General features: G+C 40.1%; 1 protein-coding gene across 1 annotated transcript in view; it reads left to right on the plus strand.

Moving 5' to 3' along the window:
* wnt4 (wingless-type MMTV integration site family, member 4) overlaps positions 1-11,868 on the plus strand; it is a 30,248-nt gene extending 18,380 nt beyond the window's left edge. The window contains exons 2-6 of the mRNA XM_041981596.1: positions 6,744-6,825; positions 7,612-7,765; positions 7,881-8,012; positions 8,267-8,409; positions 9,617-11,868. Coding sequence (XP_041837530.1) covers positions 6,744-6,825; positions 7,612-7,765; positions 7,881-8,012; positions 8,267-8,409; positions 9,617-10,087 — 982 coding nt within the window. The 3' untranslated portion in view covers positions 10,088-11,868. The remainder of the gene's footprint in view (positions 1-6,743; positions 6,826-7,611; positions 7,766-7,880; positions 8,013-8,266; positions 8,410-9,616) is intronic.
* Positions 11,869-22,948: the final 11,080 nt, after the last annotated feature.

Consider the following 22,948-nt stretch of genomic DNA (forward strand, 5'->3'; position numbering starts at 1 on the left):
TGATGCTGCATAAAGCAAAACTCAGCTGTAAAGTGATGCAGTATCCCGAAAGAAAAAGTACTGTTTTTGAGTCTCGGGGGGCTGCAGGGCAGCAAACAGCTCCAGGCATGTAAATAATAAATGTCAGTTGGTTAAAAATGAGTGAGAAACACACACTTTAATGGTCAGAAAGTTACAAAGTGCTACTTTTACAAATCTTCTTTACTATTACTTCAAAAGTATTTAAATAGACCTTGTGGTTGCAGAGATATACTCATTTAATTATGGGTATGACATTTACAAGCAGATGCCTAAAAATAAGCACAGGACTCAAAGGGATAAACAAGTTTACAATTTGGTGACTGCCAACTGCAGTTTTGCCCCCACAGATGTGAGTAATGTTTGTCAGCAAGGAACTCATCTATTTACACCTGAACTTCTATATTACTCTTTTGTTTCAGTCATTTGAAATTTCTTTCAGAACAACAATAAAAAAGTCATATAAGCCAACAAATATTGACAACCATAAATTAAATTTAGAGGGAAGAACACAAGTTGACCAATACAATGTCAGCTGCAGCTATAGCCTTTTAACGCATGCCGGTCATTTGGGACTTTTTGCTTCTTGCAGGTCTATTTTTGGCCACAGTTTTGGTTGTGTTGCTCTTTATCAGATGACTTTTTGTAAGAAAGTGTTTCTCTTGACTTTGCAATTTTAATTTTTCTTAAAGGAAAACAGGACCCCAGTACAAATTTACTACCCTTTTTGGTCATTAGAGGACAAAAAAGTCCTCTCCCAGAACTGCTATAAAAATGACAGAAAAATATTTTTCCACTTTTTTTGTTTGGTTGTTCTTTGCCTAAATTGCTCGATCAACTATAATCCTAATGAAAATACCGAATGTAATTATTCAAGTGATCAAGCTATCAAGTCTTAAATATACAAAAAAAAGGAGGGAATAAAATAGATTTTGATACATTTTACAGTGTCAAATGTATAATTTAGGGCCATTTTTTGGTGATTAAAAAACTGGAAAAATCTGCTATAAAAAAATTACAGATTGATATTTTTTAACTTTTGTGCTCAAATGATTTAATCAGCTATACTCTTAATAACACAATAAAATGTCATTATTCAAATTATTTTAATTTTTTTAAATGTCAGTTTGTTTATATAATGTCACTGTTTTTATGAAAAGAAAATATACAAAAAAATAGCTATCTTTGAGAGATTAAAATAAACATTTTTACTAATTTTAGTATATTTAAGATTGATTTTAAAAGAAAAAAAACTTTCAGCTTTTAAACATGTATTTTATGGGAAATAACTAATTTAGCTTTTTCCATAAAAATTGTGACGTGTAATGAAATTGGCATTTAAAGGATTCAAATTATTTGAGTGATTACATATACATATAGTTTTTGTTAGAACTGGAGTTTATCTAAAGATTTAAGGGGGAAAGAGGAGAAAAAAATAATAATCTTTAATGTTTTTATTGCAGTATTTTTGTTGTTGTTGTTTGGTTTGTTTGTTTGTTTTATTAATGATCTAAAAGGGAAGTAAATTAAAGTGAGCCACTGGGGTTAAACTATGCATCATTTATTATGTGTCATTAAGCTGCATCATTGGGAAGTTTTCCGATTTGAATTGTTATTTCGAGCCCCCAGTGAGGCTGTCCGGGACCGGAGGTACACAGAGCATTCCACCTGGATCGCGGTGCGTTCGCAGGCTGCGTTGTGTTTGTGTTGCATTAGAAGTCGCAGCCTTCACAACACCACTGGCTCCACCAGGCTTAGGCCCCCAGGATTTAACCACATAACCACCAGAGGCCAGACAGACAGAAAGGGAAGAGGGAGAGGAGTGAGGAAGAGATGTGGGACCACTGTGTGTATGTGTGTGTGTCCTTCTATGGGTTGATTCATCTGTGGAGGTGTTTTGTTAACCTCATCTCTGGGAAAGGGTGTACACAACAGAATGAAAAGATAAAGGGAGGCAGTTGCTCAAGGCCTGCGCTGAACTTTTCCCATGCATGTACACAAACACACACACACACACACACACATCTCCAGAAAAATTAGAATAAGCAGCTTATCCACTGTTTATTAAATGTTTCCAGGGTGAATGTCAGGCCAGTGGGATGGCATCCAGCTGTGTGTGTCCTTGTGGTGCTGCTCGTCAGCTTTCCATGTCGTCTTGTGTTTTCTGCATACCTTGTTTTACTTATTGCTGTCTTATGGTCTCCCAGCTGGACCCAAACGCAACGCCTTGCTCAAGGCTACGCTAAAGAACAAAGGGGGGATCAAACACTGCACATGTGTTTGATAAAAGCCTCACAACTGCAGCAGGGTAAATCAGAGCAGGGCAGAGTTGATTTGGACTCGATCCACACCGGAGGGGGAGTGAAATCGCCTCACAGAGAGCTGAAGGACGGACTGCAGGATCCAGACTTCCCCCAAACCGTTTACAGCAAAGATTTCTGCAGCAAAGATCACATACAATCTTGTGCTGGCTTTCTGACCACCATGTTTTTTTATTGATTGCTATTTGGATGTGTAATAACTTGTGTTAGGAATCAATCTGAGCGACTGAAACTTCTAGTTGAGAATGACTTGTTGTTGAAACGCTTCATAAGCTGGTCAGAAAAATGAGCCCAATCAAACCCTGTTTCCATTATAATGCTGTATTTATCAGGACATGAAAAAATCTGATTCTTTCCCAGTGCAAACAGGCTGAGATAAACAACATGTTACACCATGTCATTATTCATTTTACAACATGCAGAAGCAGTGAGAAAAAAATAACTTCACTCTTACAGCGTCCACAGAAACTCAGAGGGTCAGCAGCAGCAGGTGCCTTTGATCATAATCAGTGTGAGCGCCTTTATTAAAGCAGAAGTTCTCTTAGTTTGCTGCTCTGCAGAATTTAAATGTGTGTTAATTAGTGCTGGCCAACGATTAAACTTTAATCACCATTAATCATGTCATTCTTTAAAAGCAGTGTATTACACACACACACACACACACACAAAGTACTGCTTTATGAAGAAAAATGCAGATTATCTAATCCAGAAGTCTCGGTTCGCTATCTTTTAGAATACGTTAAATCATTCAGCAATGTGTCAGGTTGTACCATGAATTGGTAGAAAAGTGAATTCATGCCTATGTTGGACAATATGACCCCATTATTCCTAAAATCCTTTCATAGCATGTCGCAAGTTTAAGATCTCCAGAAATCCTCACCATTCAAAGAAGCTGAATTATCTGGAAAGGATGGACAAATTGAGAGATGCTGTTGGAGAACAGAGTCTGCTTCCATTCTCAATGATTGGTAATGTTAACGCTATAAAAACAGCAGCTCTCCCAAGATTCTTATACCGTTTTCAAACTTTGCCAGTTTACTTGCCACCAGGGGAGTTTCCTGGACCTGGGAACATTGGGGCCTGAGCCCACACGATCATAGAGGAATCTGGGGGAACCAACGCAGTAAAAATGGCTTCATATTTAAGCTTTCTTGGGCATTGTCTCAACTTGTTTAAAGCCAAATACTGCAGTATGTGCCTCAGTATGTATATATTTTCAAGCTTAAACATGAAAATGTAAGCAAGATCTCTAAAATCAGTATTAAACGTTTACTTTTCCAGATATCTGCTGTTTATCTCCACAACCTGCTCTTTAGTGCAGAGCTTCTGCAACCAAAGGAAGAACGTGAACTGTTTTCAGTCACTTGCAATTTTCAGAATAAAGATCATGCTGTAGTATTTACGGTACCTCTCTATCATCTCATCTTTCCCTACAGGCTTCAGCACTTGTTTTCCTTCCATTATTTCCCTTCTTTCCTTCTTTCACTTGCTGTTTTCTGTCTTTACCATTACTACTTTCTCAGTAGTATAGCCAAGTTTAAACTAGTGGTATACTCTAACAGCCCTGTCCTGGAGCAACACACACATACGAGAACCACCAACCTCATTAATACATAAGTATACATCCACACAAAGGTGAGATCGTGAAAGACTGGTTTTCTATTCCAAATATGAATGTATTGTAAGCAGCATAAGATGTAAAACACCCTTCAACAGCTGAACTTTAACTACTGACCAGCCAGTGACCTGGATGTAAACAGAAACATCAGTAAATAACATAAAAAAGCTGTTCTTTTTCTGTCTATATTTGAACTAAAGCAGCATCTAGAAACCAAACATCCAACACTAATGGGAAAGCCGTTTTTATCTACAACACAAACGCGTGCACGCTCACACACACACACACACACACACTCAGCAGCAGGTATACCAGCGAATCACAAAGACTTCACCACTACATTTAATGCAAATGTGTGAACAGAAAGGGCAAGGCTAACGGTTTAGTACAGCGAGCTTAACCTTCGAATTATCAGGTACTGTCTAATGTTCATTTAATGTTTAAGACATACAGAGTTTAAATTCTCTGTTTCATGTGTTAACACCAGAGTTCAGATTAGGGATAAAACGCTGGGTTGTCAGCCAATAAAACACGGAGGATTCCCGCTTCCATAAAATTCCTCTGTGATTGGTCATATTGTTGTACCTGTGTTGCATTCACAGAAGCCAGGAAATTACAAAACTACCATCTTCTTTAATGTCATAAGGCGGCTGAGGGAATGTAAACTTATTCCTTCTGGGGTGAAAAAACCATTCGAGGCTTGATGTGAAATGTTCAGGGCTAGAGCCGGGAATGCCCAGGCCAGGCGACGCCCCTGCTTGCCGCTCTCCTTTTAGTCAGTAATTTCCTCCTTTCTCTGGGCAAGTATTTCCAAAGCCCACTTACAAAGGATGTCAATCGGGAGGGCTTGGCTGTCCTGTATTTAAACACTACTACTGGGCTGCTAACGTGAGAGCTCTTTGCTTTTGGTAGAGGATGCCTTCTAGGGATGCTCTCCCGGTTGGATCTCCACTATGGCTTAAAACAAAATCAGCCCAAGCTGTTGGGACTTCTGCTCCAGGATGTAGTTCAGTTGGCAGGACACCCGTTTCCCATGAGGGACACCCGAGTTTGAGTCCCACAGGGGACGGATATTAACACCTTCCAGTTGGATCCTTTGGCAAGACCCACAATACTGATGGCTAACCACCTTCAGTTGTACGTCGCTGTGGAGAAAAGTGTCTGCTAAATGACTGTAGAATAAATAGAAGTTGGCCAAAGTTTCATTATTAAAAACTCCTGAAAGATTTTGAACCAAATTCGATCATCCCTTGAATTAGCAAGTGTTTCGGTATACTGAAGGTATACTCTCATTGCATCCAAACTCTAAACATTTGATTTTGCTCCTTATCTTTGTGTTTTCTCTGAAACAGCTAAAGCTGAACATATGCACAGATAACATTCACACAGTGTGCACAGCTGCTCCACAAACTCCAGGTGTAGTTTCAGTTCAAAGCTGTACACAGGCGTCATAAAACTAAACTTAATAGAATATAGGATTCAGTGTCTCTGCTGTGTGACAGATGTGGTAAGATGGAGGGATCATTAGCACATTTATTTTGGTGCCTCAAGACAATCCTGTCTCGGAGGTCTACAGACAATTCCTTCGACTTCATGCTTGGTGTTTGTGCTCTGACATGCATGGTCAACTGTGGGACCTTATATAGACAGGTGTGTGCCTTTCCAAATCATGTCCAATCAACTGAATTTACCACAGGTGGACTCCAATTAAGCTGTAGAAACATCTCAAGGCTTATCAGTGGGAACAGGATGCACCTGAGCTCAATTTTGAGCTCCATGGCAAAGGTTGTGAATACTTATGTAAATGTGATTTCTTCGTTTTCCATTTTTAATAAATTCAAAAAATCTCAAAAAAAACTTTTTTCACCTTGTCATAATGAGGTATTGTGTGTAGAATTTTGAGGTAAGAGCTTAATTTAATATAATTTGGAATGAAGCTGTAACATAATAAAATGTGGAAAAAGTGAAGCGCTGTGAATACTTTCCGGATGCACTGTATAACATGAAGCCAAGCTAGTTGCTTTCTGCTCTGTCCAGTGCTGAAGCTATTGACAGCAGATCTGTGTTTAACCCTCATACATGGGGCGATCTTCTCCAGAAAATAAAGATAACGATGTAATTTCTTGCAGCATGAGAAACTTAATTTACTCAAACGCAGTTGTTCTGCAGAGAGCTGTTTTAAAAAAACTTCACTTTAAATTGGGGATGATCATATGTCTTTGTTTAAAAAAACTATCTCTCTCAGACTCAACATGTGTTTAAATGCTGTCTTAGGACACTGAGCAGTGCAGACGCGATATAATCAGAGGGTTATGAGAAAGCCTATTTCTGTAGGTGCAGCTGGGACTTGAGATATGAGACTGAGGTGGAAGTGCCAGGGTCAGGGTATTCTGACTGATGCCATTTTCTCACACATCTTAGATTCTCTCTCTCTCTCTCTCTCTCTCTGTGTGTGTGTGTGTGTGTGTGTGTGTGTGTGTGTGTGTGGGCAGTATATCACTCTGACCTGTCTGGCCTGAAGGTGGTGTGTATGATAAGCCACTTCACCTCCTCTTATTGTCATCACAACCAGACATCCATCCAAAACATTCCCACAATGTCACAGGAGCTAAACCTTCTCACACGTTTTACCTGGTGTAGAGAATTAATGAATAAAATTCTCAGGTTTTAGGAAAACTGATAGCAAGAGGGAAATGAGACCACGTGAAGTTTTGTGTTGTGCTATCATTACTTCTTTGCAATTCCTGTGGGACATAGTGAAGGAATCTCCCTGTGTTGTTCTGTAGGTATCTGGCCAAGCTGTCGTCAGTGGGGAGCATCCGGGATGAGGAGACGTGTGAAAGGTTACGAGGACTCATCCAAAGACAGGTACACATTTTTGAATAAGTAGAACTCTTCTGGTTCCTCTGTGGCTTTGATATTCTGCAGTTAAAAATAATGCTTTATGAGTCATTAACAAAATAGTTGCTTTCACTGGTTATTCAAATGATTGGATTTTATTAAAAGGTCCAAAACAAGTAGTTTTGATAACAAAATATATCATTTTCTCTCTTTTTTTATGGTGTAGTTTGGTCCACTTTAAATGAACCCTGGTCCACTTTTACGGATAGGATGCACCAATTATGCAACGAAAGAGACAAAAGAAAGTGTATCTGCATCCATCTTCGGTGTCAAGCATAAATGGGCCTCAGTTACAACTCTATAGACCATACAGGGGTTTTTCCTCAAGATCTCCAATATCACAGCTGCTCTACTGCATGCGTGCTTAGTGGTGCAGCAGTGAAAAGGGTCCCCCTTTAAACATTTTCTTGCTGCGCCACGTTCAGAATAAAAAGGTTTTCTGTATGAACTGGTATACCACCCAGCACTATCACAAGGTTCTGCAAAGCACTGATTTACATATTCACATGCTAATGAGTACATAGGGGGTAATGTGGGGTTTAATGTCTTGCCCAAGGACACATCAAGAAGTAGAAAAGTAGGGGATCATTCAGTTAGTCTTCCAGTAAGTGGGATTTGCCAGAGCCACAGTTCACAGATTCACATTTCCAAGGAGGCTGTATCAGGGTGTTTGTTTCTTTGTCCACAACAAACACTGCTTCTTAAGGAGGAATCTCCTTTCTGTGGCTGACAGCTCCTCAATGTGTATTTCAGGTTCAGATCTGTAAGCGCAGTGTGGAGGTGATGGATGCAGTCCGTCGTGGAGCCCAGCTGGCAATTGACGAGTGTCAGTTTCAGTTTCGTAACCGTCGGTGGAATTGTTCCACTCTAGAGACCATGCCTGTGTTTGGCAAAGTGGTCACCCAGGGTAAGGTTATACACTGCAGCAACTTCACTAGTACAAGAAAGGTTTATAACCCTTAGAAAGCACCTCTGAGAATTTTCATTTCCATCATGACTGTGAATGCCTGTGTTTGTGTTAGGCACCCGTGAGGCAGCCTTTGTGTATGCCATCTCAGCAGCCAGTGTGGCATTTGCGGTCACAAGGGCCTGCAGCAGCGGAGAGCTGGAAAAATGTGGCTGCGACCACAATGTGCACGGAGTCAGCCCAGAGGGTAGGTCCCCCCCTCACCTCCCTAACTATTACACAAACTTTGCCACAAAGAAAAGAAGCAAAAAGGCTTTTGACCATTGCAGTGCATGTTATTACAAAAGTAAGACAATGTCAATTTTTAAATAACTCCTGTCATTTCAACAGTTTTTTACTTTTTTAAATTTTAATCACAGACGTTTTGTAATGTCAGTACCAACAGCTATGAACTATTAAATCACATAAACACTTCCTGTCTATCTCAATATCGTCTCATAGGGTTCCAGTGGTCAGGCTGCAGTGATAACATTGCATATGGAGTGGCCTTCTCCCAGTCCTTTGTGGATGTGAGGGAAAGGAGTAAAGGCCAATCCTCCAGTCGGGCTCTCATGAACCTGCACAATAATGAGGCAGGGAGGAAGGTAACTCATTGCTCCTGATGATAATGCAGATTAACCATCAGGTTTCAAAATACCCGTGGCAATAACGTTTTTTTCATATTGGTTAGCGAACAGCTTGGTGGTAGTAACCTTGTAGTAGTAGTAGTGCATTAATACCAGGTGATGGTTAAAGCCAGACAGTTGCATATTGAGACAATATTAAACTTGAACTATTTCTTAGATTTAAATACTCTTTGAAAATTAAAAAACCGTTACCCAACCTAGTCAAACATAAAGGCAAGATATAAAGGTGATGTTAGGGTTCTGATATCCATTTCAAGACCATCAATTCTAAATCATTTAAGAGAAAACTAAATAAAATCCTGAGCCATTTCCTACATGTTTGGATCATTTACTTGAGATTATTCAAATCAGACAATAAAAGTAAAAACCTCCATTTATTCGCACAAAAATGTCCTGAGTTAAAGTTCATTCAAAAATGTCTGAAATGTATCTAGAAATATATCATTCCAGATAAGTCCAAAACAAGTCAAGTCACCAGTTGTTTGAGAAAAGTCTTTAGTCATAAAATACAAGTAAAATTAATGTTTGTGTGTGTGTGTGTGTGTGTGTGTGTGTGTGTGTGTGTGTGTGTGTGTGTGTGTGTGTGTGTGTGTGTGTGTATAATAACCCTTTTAAAGTTTTCTTTTTTAATTTTTACTCATGTTGACTCTAGAGAAACACCATTTAATTTTGCCTGCATTACAGTTATATGATTGACAAACTGACAATAAAGTTTGATTTGATTGATTTAAATCCTTCTAAAGTCCAGTCAAGTCATTCCAGAAAAGATCGAGTCAAACCTCAGGTCACTGAAGGCAAATCCAAATCAAGTTGCCAGCCAGATTCAAGCCAACTGACCTGAGTGGTCACCAGTAAAATAAGAAAGATTTTCATTCAACAAACATCAGCAACGTATTTTATTATAATGAGAATTAGGAGTTTTGAGGCAAATATGGCTGGAATTTACAAAGGATAAGTGCTTCTGTAAAACCTTCCTGCACATATCCGGTCTTACACTCTACAAGTCCAAATCAAGAGATTTTTGTGATTCATGTACAACTGTTCTCTCCAGTTCCTTTCATGGTGGCTCATTTTATTTTAGCACTGTCAGTGTCAGGTGTGTAAGGTTTTTATGTAATCACTAGCTCTACATCTTTGTCAGCTAATCTAATGTTTGCTCTTGCAGGCCATACTGTCCCACATGCGTGTGGAGTGCAAATGTCATGGTGTGTCCGGTTCCTGCGAGGTGAAGACCTGCTGGAAAGCCATGCCACCATTCCGCAAAGTGGGTAATGTCATCAAGGAGAAGTTTGACGGTGCCACTGAGGTGGAGCAGCGCAAGGTCGGCTCCACCAAAGTTTTAGTGCCCCGAAATTCCCAGTTCAAACCTCACACGGATGAAGATTTGGTCTACCTGGACCCGAGTCCGGATTTCTGCGACTACGATCCGCGCACGCCTGGCATGCTAGGCACAGTGGGCCGGCAGTGTAACAGAACCTCAAAGGCCATAGACGGCTGCGAGTTGATGTGCTGCGGCCGTGGCTTCCAGACACAGGAGGTGGAGGTGGTGGACAGGTGTAGCTGTAAGTTCCACTGGTGCTGTTACGTGAAATGCAAACAGTGCCACAAAATGGTGGAGACTCACACTTGCCGGTGATGCAGGTGGGGACACAGAGGACACTGCTGATGGACAAAACAAAAATCCCAGACTCCTATTAATTAATTAAAGGCAAGAGGGAGCAAGGACTTTGAAAGCACCCCACCCCACCCCACCCTACTGCGACTGGTCAAGAGAAACAAACTGAGTGGCCGAGTTTAAAATTCACCTTATTTATCTGACACCACCACCATGGACATCATTTCCAGCAAACTGCAGGACCTATCTGTTTCCTCTAAAGTAGAGAACATCCACCACTTCTTGCCTCCCATGCGCTTGTATTTGGTTTTTCATTGATGCCTTGTATTTTTATAATGTTTAACTTATTTGTTGAGACTGAGCAGATGGATGGGGGTGGTCATAGAAGAAGGCGCTAGACGAGTTGAGACAGTAAAGGACAAAACTGGACCTGCAGCTTGGCAGTTGAGGGTGGGTTTGGGTAAAGGGGTTGGGGTCAGGAGAAGGGCTGTCTGCCATCTGTCCTTAATGCTGCTTTTGGGACTTATTTGGAGTGCTGGACCTCAAAACGAAGACTTCAAGTCTGTCAAAGGATGGATTCAAGCAACACAGAGGGACTTGGTGCAGATGGGATTTCTATGATTTGCTTTCCATGTATACATGGCTGTGCTGCGCTGAGGTTCAGCTAACGCTGAATCATTCACTTTGCTCCCTGAAATGCCTCGTTGCTGCTTCCCTAACAAATGCTCACTCTCCTCCTCTCAGAGGGATGATGATGATGATGATGGACAGGTAAAAGCCACTGTCAGCTCCTTCCTGTCATTTCTATAGGCCCGTATCACTCAAATATTCAGTAAAAACCTTGTTCCCAAAACAACACTTGTATGTTGATCAGTTACCAGGTCAGAATTGATATCACTTGTATTATTTTTTTAACATCTTGTTAAAATATTGTGTTTTTTGGGGGTTGATGTTGATTGTTGGTTTGCTAAATACATGTACCAGCAAACACACACAATGTAGACACACATTCACATGTCCCCCAGAGGATTGCCGAGCATGTTCATCATGCATGATGACTGAAGCACTTTCTCTCCGAGCGCACATACAACCCTCACCCCACAGAGATAAGCACCCAGCTTTCCCCATTCATCTTCCTCTCATACATGCACACACTGCAGATACAGAATGCCACTGTCAGGACTTGTCTTGTAGCACCAGCCAAGCTTTCCTATAACAACACACTATCATTATAGAGACATACTGTAGATCTGTACTCATACACTGAAGAAGACTATACTGCCTATGAATGTATGTTAATATGGAATATATGCTGTGTCAAAAATGAGTGTCGTCACTTCTTTTTATGACAAACTATGTGTTGCATATGTGTGAGAAAGATAAGTAATATCCTAAGTACCCAAAACACAAAAGAAAAACTCGTATGAGAGAGTAAAGGCTCAATAGAGAACATGCACGTGACGTCACCGTGCTTTTCTCCCTGGCTTTCTCCACCATTTTGGGGGCACCTGGCTACTGTTTCCATTATAAACTGTATTGTTTCTCTCCAGTAAACTGCCTTAAAAACACATTTAAAACACGCTGAGAAGTCAAACTCACCATGATAAACTTATTAATAACTTAGATTGTTACAAGCTGCTGAACAATGAATGAAGTTCAGGTTTAGATGCGTTTCCACCTGTTTCAGTCTCAGAAGTCAGTGTTTACATGGCATGTGGTGGAAGTTCCTAAAGCCGCCATAAATTTATAAACTACTTATTTTTAAATGTCCAAGCAGCCATTTTACAAACAGATGGGTTCAAACCTGCGAGTCTACAAACTGTCGGCTACAACTACTCCATCATACTGATCTTCATTTATTCTGATATTTTTATTCTGAAATCAAATAAATGATCTATTCATTTGTGTTGATTAATTTCTGATAAATTTATATATCCTGGGCATTATAATAGATAAAGACTGGTTTTTAAATATACAGAATTAATTAAATAAATATTACTTAAGGAAAAGAAGCAGTAAAGTATGAAAGCAGTCAATAGTAAAAGGAAGGGTTTTTATTTATTACAAGAACGATAAAATATACAAAAAACTTTCCTGGATCTGATGGCAGATCTACTCTGAAACATCTGAAAAGAGTAAACAGTCCTGAATGTCTGACACAACAACATCAGGACTCATAATTAGAGAACAAAGAATCACAATCTGGTGGAGGAAAGACAGTTCGTTGCAGATCGGTACCGCTGCATTTAAAATCCTGTACTTATTACATCTTTAGCCAGTAAGCTTTTCTACATGAATTCTCAAGTGTCTAACCTCACCTGTTCTCATCATCCCGTTCATCCAGCTGATACCTTACAAATGCAGCCATCTTTACTGTACTTTAAATCCAACCCACACTCAGCCAGAAGCTCATCAGCTGGAGAAGTTTCTGCACACGTCCACTGGTCTCTGGGATGTGTTTATCCAATATATTCACTAAAACCTGCTGGTTAATTTTCCTTCTGTGTGCTGATCACGCAGCTGCTGCTGCAGCCGAGGAAACAACTCGGTGAAAAAAATGATCAAATACTTGTCAGACATTCTGAATTAGACAAAGATTAACAAGAGGAGAGCCACTGCAGAGCCGATGTAAATCACTCCCACAATTCTGTGTGTTGATGACGGCAGTGCACATCCTCTACTACACCACAGAACACACACACACATCCGACAGATATTTGGCTGTATGTCAAAGGATGCTGACAGATATTCACATATTTCAATTAATCATCAAGTTTTCGTATCTTCGGCTGTGTTTTTATGTGGACAAAGTTTTCACTGTGCAGCATTTTGTGTGTGTGTTTATAGACGAATGCAGCAACCATGTGTGTTGCGCCATCTTGTCATTCCAACGATGGTGAGTCCTCATGACCTCGTATCTGTCACCACCTGCAGACATGGAGAGCAGCATGGACATCTGGACTGAAGACGTTAGACAGTGTCCACAGTTACTGATGAGGACATCTTATCTGGAGAGCTCAAAGTTATTCTGGACACACTCGAACATCAGGCCCAGCTTGCTGACACAAATCAGCACTTTGCATGATTCACACAAATACACACACGCAATGTATGAAGAAACAGCACACGCATACAGGCATTTAATACACACATCTATGTCCCACACTCAGCTGGCAGACACACATGCACGTGAAGAAGCAGTGGGATGCACACACACACAATTCAGTAATATGCATGTTGCCTCATTTCTATTGTCGGATCATGAACACACTGAGGTTTGTTACATGGAATGTGCGTGGAGCTGGCACAAGGGAAAAGAGGTTAAAAATGTTCAATCGGCTGCAGGAAAAGCAGGCAGACATCGTCCTCTTACAGGAAACTCATTTATCAAACTCATTTATTAACTCTTCTCTTCACTCGACTCATTAATAGAAGGTTAAACTTTTGTATTGATAATTTAATCACAGATCCAGAAGGCAGATTTATAATAGTTACATTATCTATTCAAAATGTTAAGTTATGTATTGTAAATATGGTCCACATGTTGATGACCCCTCCTTCTTTCACTCCCTCTCCACCTTAATCTATAGTCACTCAGACAACACACTTATTATAGGAGGGGATTTTAATATTATATTGGACAAACAAAGTACCACAGGAGCTCATCGAGTCTGGAAATCCTCAGAAACTGTAAAACAGTACATGAAGGATTTTGGTCTCTGTGATGCTTGGCGCTCTCACCATCCCACACTAAGAGATACACCTTCTTCTCTTCAGTTCACCATTCCTATTCTAGATTAGATTATGTTTCTAGATTAGATTATTTTTTAACTAGCAGCTCACTGATGAATGACATGTCAGAAATCAGAATCCACCCCAATACCATCAGTGATCACACACCAGTATCATTCACTCTGAGAAATAAGAACAATAAACTATAAACTGGAGATTTAATACGTCATTACTTAAAGATCCTGAGTTTATCAGCTACTTTAAAAGAGAATGGTCCTTATATCTAGAAAACAACAACGTGCCAGAAACTTCAGCGTGTGTTCTTTGGGAAGCAGGAAAAGCAGTAATGAGAGGAAAAATAATTTCCTTCTTTTACCAGAAGAAACAGGAGGAGGCTTCGAGAATTTCATAGTTAGGACTCAGAATTAAATCCTTAGGACACTTACCATGTCTTCCCAGAAGAACACACATTAAACCATATAAGGAAAGCTAAACTTGAACTTAATGAAATAATAGATTAAAAAAACACAATTCTTAGTGCAAAAACTTCGCTTGGAAAACTTTGAACATGGCAACAAATCTGGAAGGTTCCTGGCTAATCAGTTAAAAGCAAACAAGGAGAAAACAACCATCTCCTCTGTCAGAGATCCAGAAGGAAACATCAGCCACGACCCCGACAAGATAAATATCATATCAATTTGCATATAGGCCCAACAGATCTACGGAAGATGCCATAGCAACTACATTGCACACCATCCTGAGTCACCTGGAGCATCTGAAGAGCTATGTCAGAGTGCTCTTTGTCGACCTCAGTTCGACCTTTAATACAATTATTCCGGACATTCTGATCTGCAAACTGCTGGACCTTGGCCTCTCCACATGTATCGTCTCCTGGATCAAACAGTTCCTGACTGACCAACCCCAGTGAGTCAAACTTGGCCCCCTTATTTCTTCCTAAGTCACTCTCAGCACCAGCTCCCCACAAGGCTGCATGCTAAGTCCTCTCTTCTATTCACTCTACACCTATGACTGTTTTCCAGCCTACTCAAGTAATCACATTAAATTTGCAGATGACACAACCATCATAGGACCCATCTCTGGAGGAGACGAGACAGCATACAGGGATGAGATTGTGAGACTATCAAAGTGGTGTGTGGTAAACAATGTGACCCTCAACACCACTAAAAAAAGAAAATGATATAGGACTTCAGGAAGAAACGCTATGCACTACCTCAGCCTCTCTGCAACAATTAAGTCAGCTGGTGTTTGCCCGGATTTGTCTCAGTGTGTGGTGACATTACACCTCCAGGACCTTCCCTGTACCCTGGACAGTTATAGACATAATTAATGTGTTGTTTATCAGTGCATGCAGTATATCACAGAGGCAGTGACGTGCGGTCAGGAGAGGCAGGCGAGGCAGGGCCTCACCTCTCATGATAAAAAAGGGGAAAAAAGTATTCCTGCTGATCGTACAATAAAGTGCAGAGAAAAGTCAGCAGGTGAGGCAGGCAATACTCTGCCTCACCTCAAGGGGGAACACTCACACACCAACACATTATGTTGGTGTGTGAGTGTGCTCTTTTCAGTTCTTACAATTGTAAATCTGATGAGTCAGTGCCTCACCAGCCATGAACCTCACTGCACGTCACTGCACAGAGGGATAGGTGGATATGTTTCCCACAGCATTGGAAACCTGGTTGTGTCGGTTTGGGGAGAACCAAAGTGGCTGCTTGGGGTTCAGAGTTGGTCTGGTTGGGTTTGGACAGAAGAGGCAGGAACACCAGGCTAACAGGGATTACAGTGAAATGCAGAACACATGGCTCTACCTTTTTCACTCCTTCTGCCTCTATTAATATCATTCTGCCCCCCTATCCTCTAAATCTTTCCCACACTGGCCTTCTTGCTTATTCTCCTTCAATATCTTTGAGCTGTGCTGGTTTCAGTCAGCTCTCCTTCTGCAGAGTTCTGCTCTAAGCGCTCCTGGTCTACAATGGATCTGTCCTTCATTAAGCCACCAGATGATGTGGGTGGTAGTGGCCATGCTGACTGGGAATGTGTGTTGACTCGTGTGTGTGTTCAGTCTGTCATGTGGCCAAATGTACAATCAGTAAAAGAAAAATAGGTTGCTGCTGTGATGAGGCTGACAGCTTGGTGTTTATCAAAATTAAAATGCAAATGGATAATATGTGTATGGATAACAATTATTCATACACAATATTTACTCGAAGAAAACCCAACATTCTTCCAGACAGAGTTTGTGTTCACATCACACCACTCAAATTAATCTTAATTAATTAAGATTAATTAATCTGAGTTTCTCTGGTTTGAAGGCGGTTCAGTGTTTCAACGCTCTTCTGATGGCCAGGTAACCACTGACATGCACAGCAATAAAATAAAAAAAAACACATTCATAAGCAAAGTATCAAAAAATAATAAACAAAAACGATTTAAAAAAATCAAATAAATAAAATCAAAATATAAACAAGACGTTCGGATAAATTCACCCTGGCGCCACACAGCTGCCTTTTTATTTACATCTCCATAATCTTTGTGTGAAGTATGATAAAGTCTGGGAAAGTCAGATGCAGTTAACATGATCTGTTCCTCCATGTTTGAAGTGTGTGCAGACTGCCTGTCCAGCCTGCTCTCCGCTCATCGGTCAGTCAGTGAAACCCTCGCTGCGACAGCAGCAAAAATTAAACATTTTTCTATATTCTTGTGTCGCATTGCAAGCCCCTGTGTGCACGTCTACGTGAACAAGTGCAACATTTCACATGCACGAATGTCGCCTGTCACTTGGCTGGAAGAGGGCAGCCATTTTCGCCTCATCGCGCAAATTCCACAGGAAATGATGGAGAACGTCGCCTCCTGTGTGTTGAGCCCATAAGGCTGCAGGAGCTTAGACAAATAAATAGAGTTCAAACCATTCAAACATTTTAAAAAAACAATAAAATAATTTTCAAATCTATTCTAAAACAGACAGGAAGCCAGTGCAAAGAAGCAAGAACCAGCCGAAAAGGTGCTTTTTCCCAGTAATCAAAGGAGCCTCTGCATTTTGAATATTATGGAGCCTTTTACCAGAAGAATAGTCAAGACCTACATAGAGACTGTTAGAGTAATTGATACGTGAGGAAATAAAAGAACAGATTACTATTTCGAGCTGAGATAGAGGGAGGTAGGGCTTAACCTTAGTCAAAAGTCTTAGATGAAAAAAGGTTGCTTGTACCATCAAGCTAATTTGTTTACTAAACTTACAATCAGAATCAAAGATAAAACCCAGAAAGCACAAACAGAACTGAGATCGGTTTTATTTTTGTTGCCCTGAGAGTAGAAACCATGAAGCTAGAATTGAAGATCTGTGCAGGCAAAATGCATCCTCAGAGCAAGTGAAAACACAACATGGTGTCTACATGTGACATCGTCACATTCCCATCTACCTTTTAGGGTTGGTACTTTTCCCAAAAATCAACTGTGAATGAATTATTATGAAACACAATTCTAGTGTGGATAATTTTTTACATTAATTGTCACATCCTGCACTAACAACGTCCAACACCACTGCTTTGCCACCCCATGTAAAATTTTCTACACACCGTTAGCATGAATGTAGCGTCGTTAGCGCAACGCCTCATGGTAATGAAAACTACGTGGCCCTGCTCTGTTTGCACTTTTAAACAGGTTTTTATCTCAACATCCTGGGCCACAAAATGAAAGCCACGCTCTGGATTAAGTCAGTCAGTAGATCAACATGACATGTAAGAGCAGCAGTATAAACAGTGATTATGATATGTGGCTGCCCCCCTCCCTTACATATGCATTACATAAACATACCTTTATTATCACGATATTGAATGCAGTTTGAAATATGTGTTTTCTAATTAAAAGTTTATTGCTTTTCTGTACTGAAAACTTCCTTTATATATGGTAAAATGAATTAAACCCGCTGTGATTATCTCAGCTCATAAACCCGCCTCGTAATTCTTCTTCCAGACATGCATCGTTATATAACTACACCTCCTGTAGGTGTGCATAACTTTGCTTCTCTGTCAGTGTTCTGTGTGGCTGAAGGGTTAACAGTGTAGGTTGGCTGGATAATAATGCCACTCGCTCAGAGAAACCAGGAGAAGGCTGGCTTTAGCCCAGGGTCCGGCCCTCCCAGCCCTATCTCAAACTCCCAGATCTCTTCAGCATACTTCTCATATTAAAAGAAAACAAGTTACACAAATGAGACAGATGGTTCTTGTTTGTGATGACAGTTGCAATCCTTTCTCCTCCTCCCCTCATCTTCCCTCTCCCCTTTCCTCTGTTGTCTCGACTGCTTTTTCCCTCGTTGTGCAACACGAGCAGCGGGCATTAAATTCTGGCTCGTGGGCATAGCGACGCACAACAAGGCTTCCCATGGACACAGTGCATTTACTCCCTGTATGTTACCTTTACAGTGCTTGTTTTTTTATATCCTACACTCCCATAAGGACCAATCAAGTCAGTTAGTGGTGGGTAAACTTGAATATTCAGTCACATAGGAGGAAAAATGATTGACAGGATTTGACAAAAGACAAAAACACATGTGGTAAAGATAAATGGTACTGACTAATTATAGGAATTTTTAGGGATAGGGGTAACATCAGCCAAAGGGGAGGTGAACGATGGTCACTTTTGACTGGTAAACTTTTCTGAGCCCTGACTAAATTCTTCTTATCCAGCCAGGACAGACTGAGTCAGATCAGGGCAGTTTCCAATCTGATTGACTTGGTAAGAGAGCCGCACCTCATCGTTTGAGAAGAGAGATGTAGAGATCAAGAAAGATGTAGAGATCAAGAACTATGAATAAATGTGATATTAGAAAAGTAACTGAAATGGTTGTTCTTTTAAAAAAATCACTTTGACAGTGGAAATAATCAGACTGGTTAGGGATGATAGAAAGGCAACAGGAAGTCCAATAAGCACTGGTTCCAACCAAAGTCTGCAGAACATCTCTGAATACACAACACGTCCAGCCTTGAAGCAGATGGACTACAGCAGCAGAAGACACACCGGGTGCCTCCTGACAGCTAAGAACAGGAAACTGACGCTACAATTCACACACACTCACCAACACTGGACAATAGAAGATGGAGAAACGTTGCTGGTCTGATGAGTCTCCATTTCAGCTCCACATTCAGATGCTAGGCTCAGAATCTGCTGGAAACATCATGAAAACATGGATCCATCCTGCCTTGGATCAACACTTCTGGTTGCTGCTGGTGTAATGGTGGGGGGAGATTTTCTTGGCCCACTTTGGGCTCCTTAGTACCAACGTGGCCTGGTTTAACCATCACAGCCTACCTGAGTGTTGTTACAGCCGACAAACCTGCAGCAACTGTGTGATGCTGTCATGTCAATATGGAGAAAACCTCTGAGGAAGGTTTCCACCACCTGCTTCCATCTATCACACCAAGAATTAACGAAGTTCTGGTGGAAAAAAACACACAAAAAAAGTTAAAAATGAGTAAATAAATTAACTCTGCTTCTTTAAAGTTGATGGTAACAATGTTCCTTATGCAGTATGAACCCCTTTATTTGAAGTAGGTGGGGGGTTCAGTTTCTAGATTACATGGATTTACTGGGTTTAGCTCCAAGCTCCCTTTTATATGTTTTATTGGTAAAATATTATAAAATTCACTCGCAGAGACCAGTAGCATTAAACTGTGAAAAAAATGTATAAAATATTGAGAGATGAGGTTTCCTTGCAGCACTGCTGTGTTTTGCAACACTAATAAACAACAGCTTAGCAAACTTAGCTGAGACTCCACAGAACGCCTCTGTCTGGCTGGATTTTATAGCTTTAGACTGTGTTAGTAGTTTTCTACTTCTGTATGTAATGTAGAAATAAAATGAGATATGTAATCTTTGATGTTCTAATGATAAAAGTAGAGCTCAGAAAGACAGGAACAGCTGGACAGGTTTGGTCTGCTTGACTAAGGTGAAAGGAAACCAAACCAAATGCAGGTGAGACTTTTCAGAAATCCTGTCCAGTCCAACCTCAGACTACCCTGGTGTGAATGCACCCTTAGTGTATACAGTGTATAATGTATTCAGTAATTCAACTTAAAAAGGGAAACTAATATCATATATAGACTCTTTATATGCAAAGTGAGATATTTCAAGCATTTATTTCTTATAGCTTTGATGATTGGTAAATGGTAACTGGACTGTACTTACACTCTTAGAAATAAGGGTTCCAAAAGGGTTTTCCGTGAACGGAAGCGGTTCCATCCAAAACCATTTGCGTCTGAAAATTCCTTTTTCATTGAAAGGGTCCATCAAGGGTTCTTCAAGGGTTCTCTGTAAGAATAAGGGTTCCTATAGGAACCCCTTTAATGCAGAGAACCCTTTTTTGGGAGAAAAAGTTCTTCAAGGCCTGGTGCAAGTATGGTTGTCAGGAGACCATCACCCTCAAATATTCATGTTTTAAAAAGTATTTTAATGCATTTGTCTGGAATGCTCTCAACATTTCATTTTACTCGTTCTAACAAAGTCTGAAATTTCATGTCTTGTCATAGACTAGTTAAATGTATTGCATTTAGCCAAACAGTGTTCCAAGACTGGCTTTTGAACCCCGATCTCCATGATAGAGAACTGTGCTGACCAGTCAGGTGAAGAGTTAAACCATGAGGCTGACTTTTAATTATTTCTAATAACGTTTCTAATAATTTTCTACATCATGCAGTGTAATAATAATGATTAGTAAAGATAACTGAACATGTTGTGTTTTTGTCAGAGGGGCAAGACTACTTTTCAGACTTTTTAAACGTAACATTTCAGGACCACAAAGGCTCATGGGAAATGTAGATTCAGCTGAAATTTAACCTTTGTTGATTACTGTGCTATAAATTTGAGTTCTCCGCTTTAATTCCTGTGTTTACAATTAGAGAATGTTAGAAAGCTCTGCCCTGTTTGAATATTAAAGTTGGTACCATGAGTGAAACGTACAGTACAGGAAAAGAAGCCTACCGCCAACCGCATGCTTTACATATAGCATCATGGGTAAAGCAGTGATGGTTACTCACATAACTTCTTGTCACCATTTCAGTTCTGTAGATATCAGTTCTGGATCATCTGTTGTAGAAATGCATCTAGAAATTGTTATCGTTGGAAGGTGCATGACAAAGTTCACATTAGTAAACAATTTGTGTAACTTTCATTTAAGAGTTAGTAGAGATGGGATGTTATGGCTCTTTGAAGGGAGCCGGATCTTGCCTATGGCATGAAAAGTGCTTTACAAATAAAGTTTGATTTGATTTGTTTGTGTCAAAAATTTGTACATAAAAAGAATGGCTCACAAATGAACGGTTCACAGCTGTGAATCGGTTCCTATTGTTCATTTAAAAAAGTCGTTCAAAAGAATCGATTTGTTCATGAACGTCACATCTCTAAGAGTTAGTGCAAACAACTAGAGCGTGTAAAGAAAATTAGATAATTGTACTAATGGGTTTGAGTAAAGTCTAGTGGTCACCCACATTGACATAACTTGATATGTTTCAGTATTTATAAAACTAGAATGGTTTAAGGCAATGGGTTTCCACACAAATCTTTAGTAAACTTAACTAATCCGGGATTAGAGTGCTGACACTTTCCAGGAGGTCAGTCACAGCAAGCACCTTTTTCCTGAATGTTGATTGGTGAATGGTTCAACTGAAGTATGTGGTCTGGCATGAGCTTCATTGGGTGTTACCATGTGTTCTACAGCGTGGCTGCTGATTGGCTGTCATAAAAATGGTTTTAGAAACCAGCCACATAACCAGCCATCCACCAGGACAGTGGTAGCCTTGTGGTTACAGAGGTGGGCTTGGGTCTTGAGAGCTTGGGTTCAAGTTCAAGAGCCCGGGTTGGCAAATAAGATAAACTACTGTGGGCCCCTGAGCAAGGCCTTTAACCCCCAACGGCTCCCTGGGCACTGGAATCTAGCAGGCCTCTTCTCCTAGCAACTAGGATGGGTTAAATGCAGAGAAAGAATTTCCCAGTTGGTGTTAATAAAGTAAAATTAAAACATCTTGAACCATGTATGTCTCTTTTGTTTGCCTGAATTGTTTGGAATTTCCGCCTTGGATTTTTGCAGTTAATCACCTTGCTAGAGAACTGCATGCTGTGTAATTAGTACTTAAACATTTAACAGTTATACACTTGCATTACAAATTGTAGACAAATTCTAATTACATTCACCTGTAAAGGTCATTGTAGATTTTAAGTCTGTTCTGACATCATTCAACAAGTGAAACATCCCTATCTTTTTGCGAGTAGTGTATGCCTCACTATTTATTCCAATGGGATCGAAGCTCCAACCCACTAAACCTTCAACATACAGGCACCCAGGTCAATTTAATCAGGGTAAGACAGGTGTACCAGTGTACCACTGAGCCCTCTCACATCCAAAGGAAGATATTGAATGAAAAGATCAATTTAGCCAGTAGGGGTCAAAAAAGAACCATTAAATTAGGTAAAAAAAAAAAAAAAAGTCAAATAATCAAATGTGGGTCCTTTGCTACAAACATAAACTATATTCATAGATTTGTCTGTTTCTGGGATTAGCTGAGTGTTGGTTTCTGTATTGGCAAAACAAGTGTGACATGTCAGTGGTGATTACTATTCACTTATGTGATCACCTGAGTAGGAATTTGGATAAAGAGATGGGTTAAGTGTGACGACATCTGAAACCTCAGAGAATCAAGGTAAGTTAAATCTTATTTTACCAAGCATGACTAGCTAAGGATTTTCATGGGGAAAGGTAGAATATCTTAAATGATAAAGAGGGGTTAATAGGTAAGATTAGTTAAGGTAACAGAATTGTGGTGTAACTTAAGTATCCCAGTCTGTAATGACAGTCAGCGGGAACGTATGAGGGAAGGGTGCTTGTGCAGCAGGGATAGTGATTGTGTTAGTGATTTTATACAGTTGTAGTAAAATTGTTTACTGTTTTATGTGTCTTATTATTTATAATAGAGACTGCACATGCATTGAATCGTCTACCTCATGACAGTTTTTTTTGTTTATTCGTTTGTTTTTTGCACAGCTCATCATTCATTGTTGAATTTGGCACAACAGTTTATAGCACACTGCACATTTATGTACATAGATTATTTACTCAGTTTTTTAATCTTATCTTTAATCTAT

Source organism: Melanotaenia boesemani, chromosome 3 (genome assembly GCF_017639745.1).
Source record: "Melanotaenia boesemani isolate fMelBoe1 chromosome 3, fMelBoe1.pri, whole genome shotgun sequence".
Classification (NCBI taxonomy): domain Eukaryota; kingdom Metazoa; phylum Chordata; class Actinopteri; order Atheriniformes; family Melanotaeniidae; genus Melanotaenia; species Melanotaenia boesemani.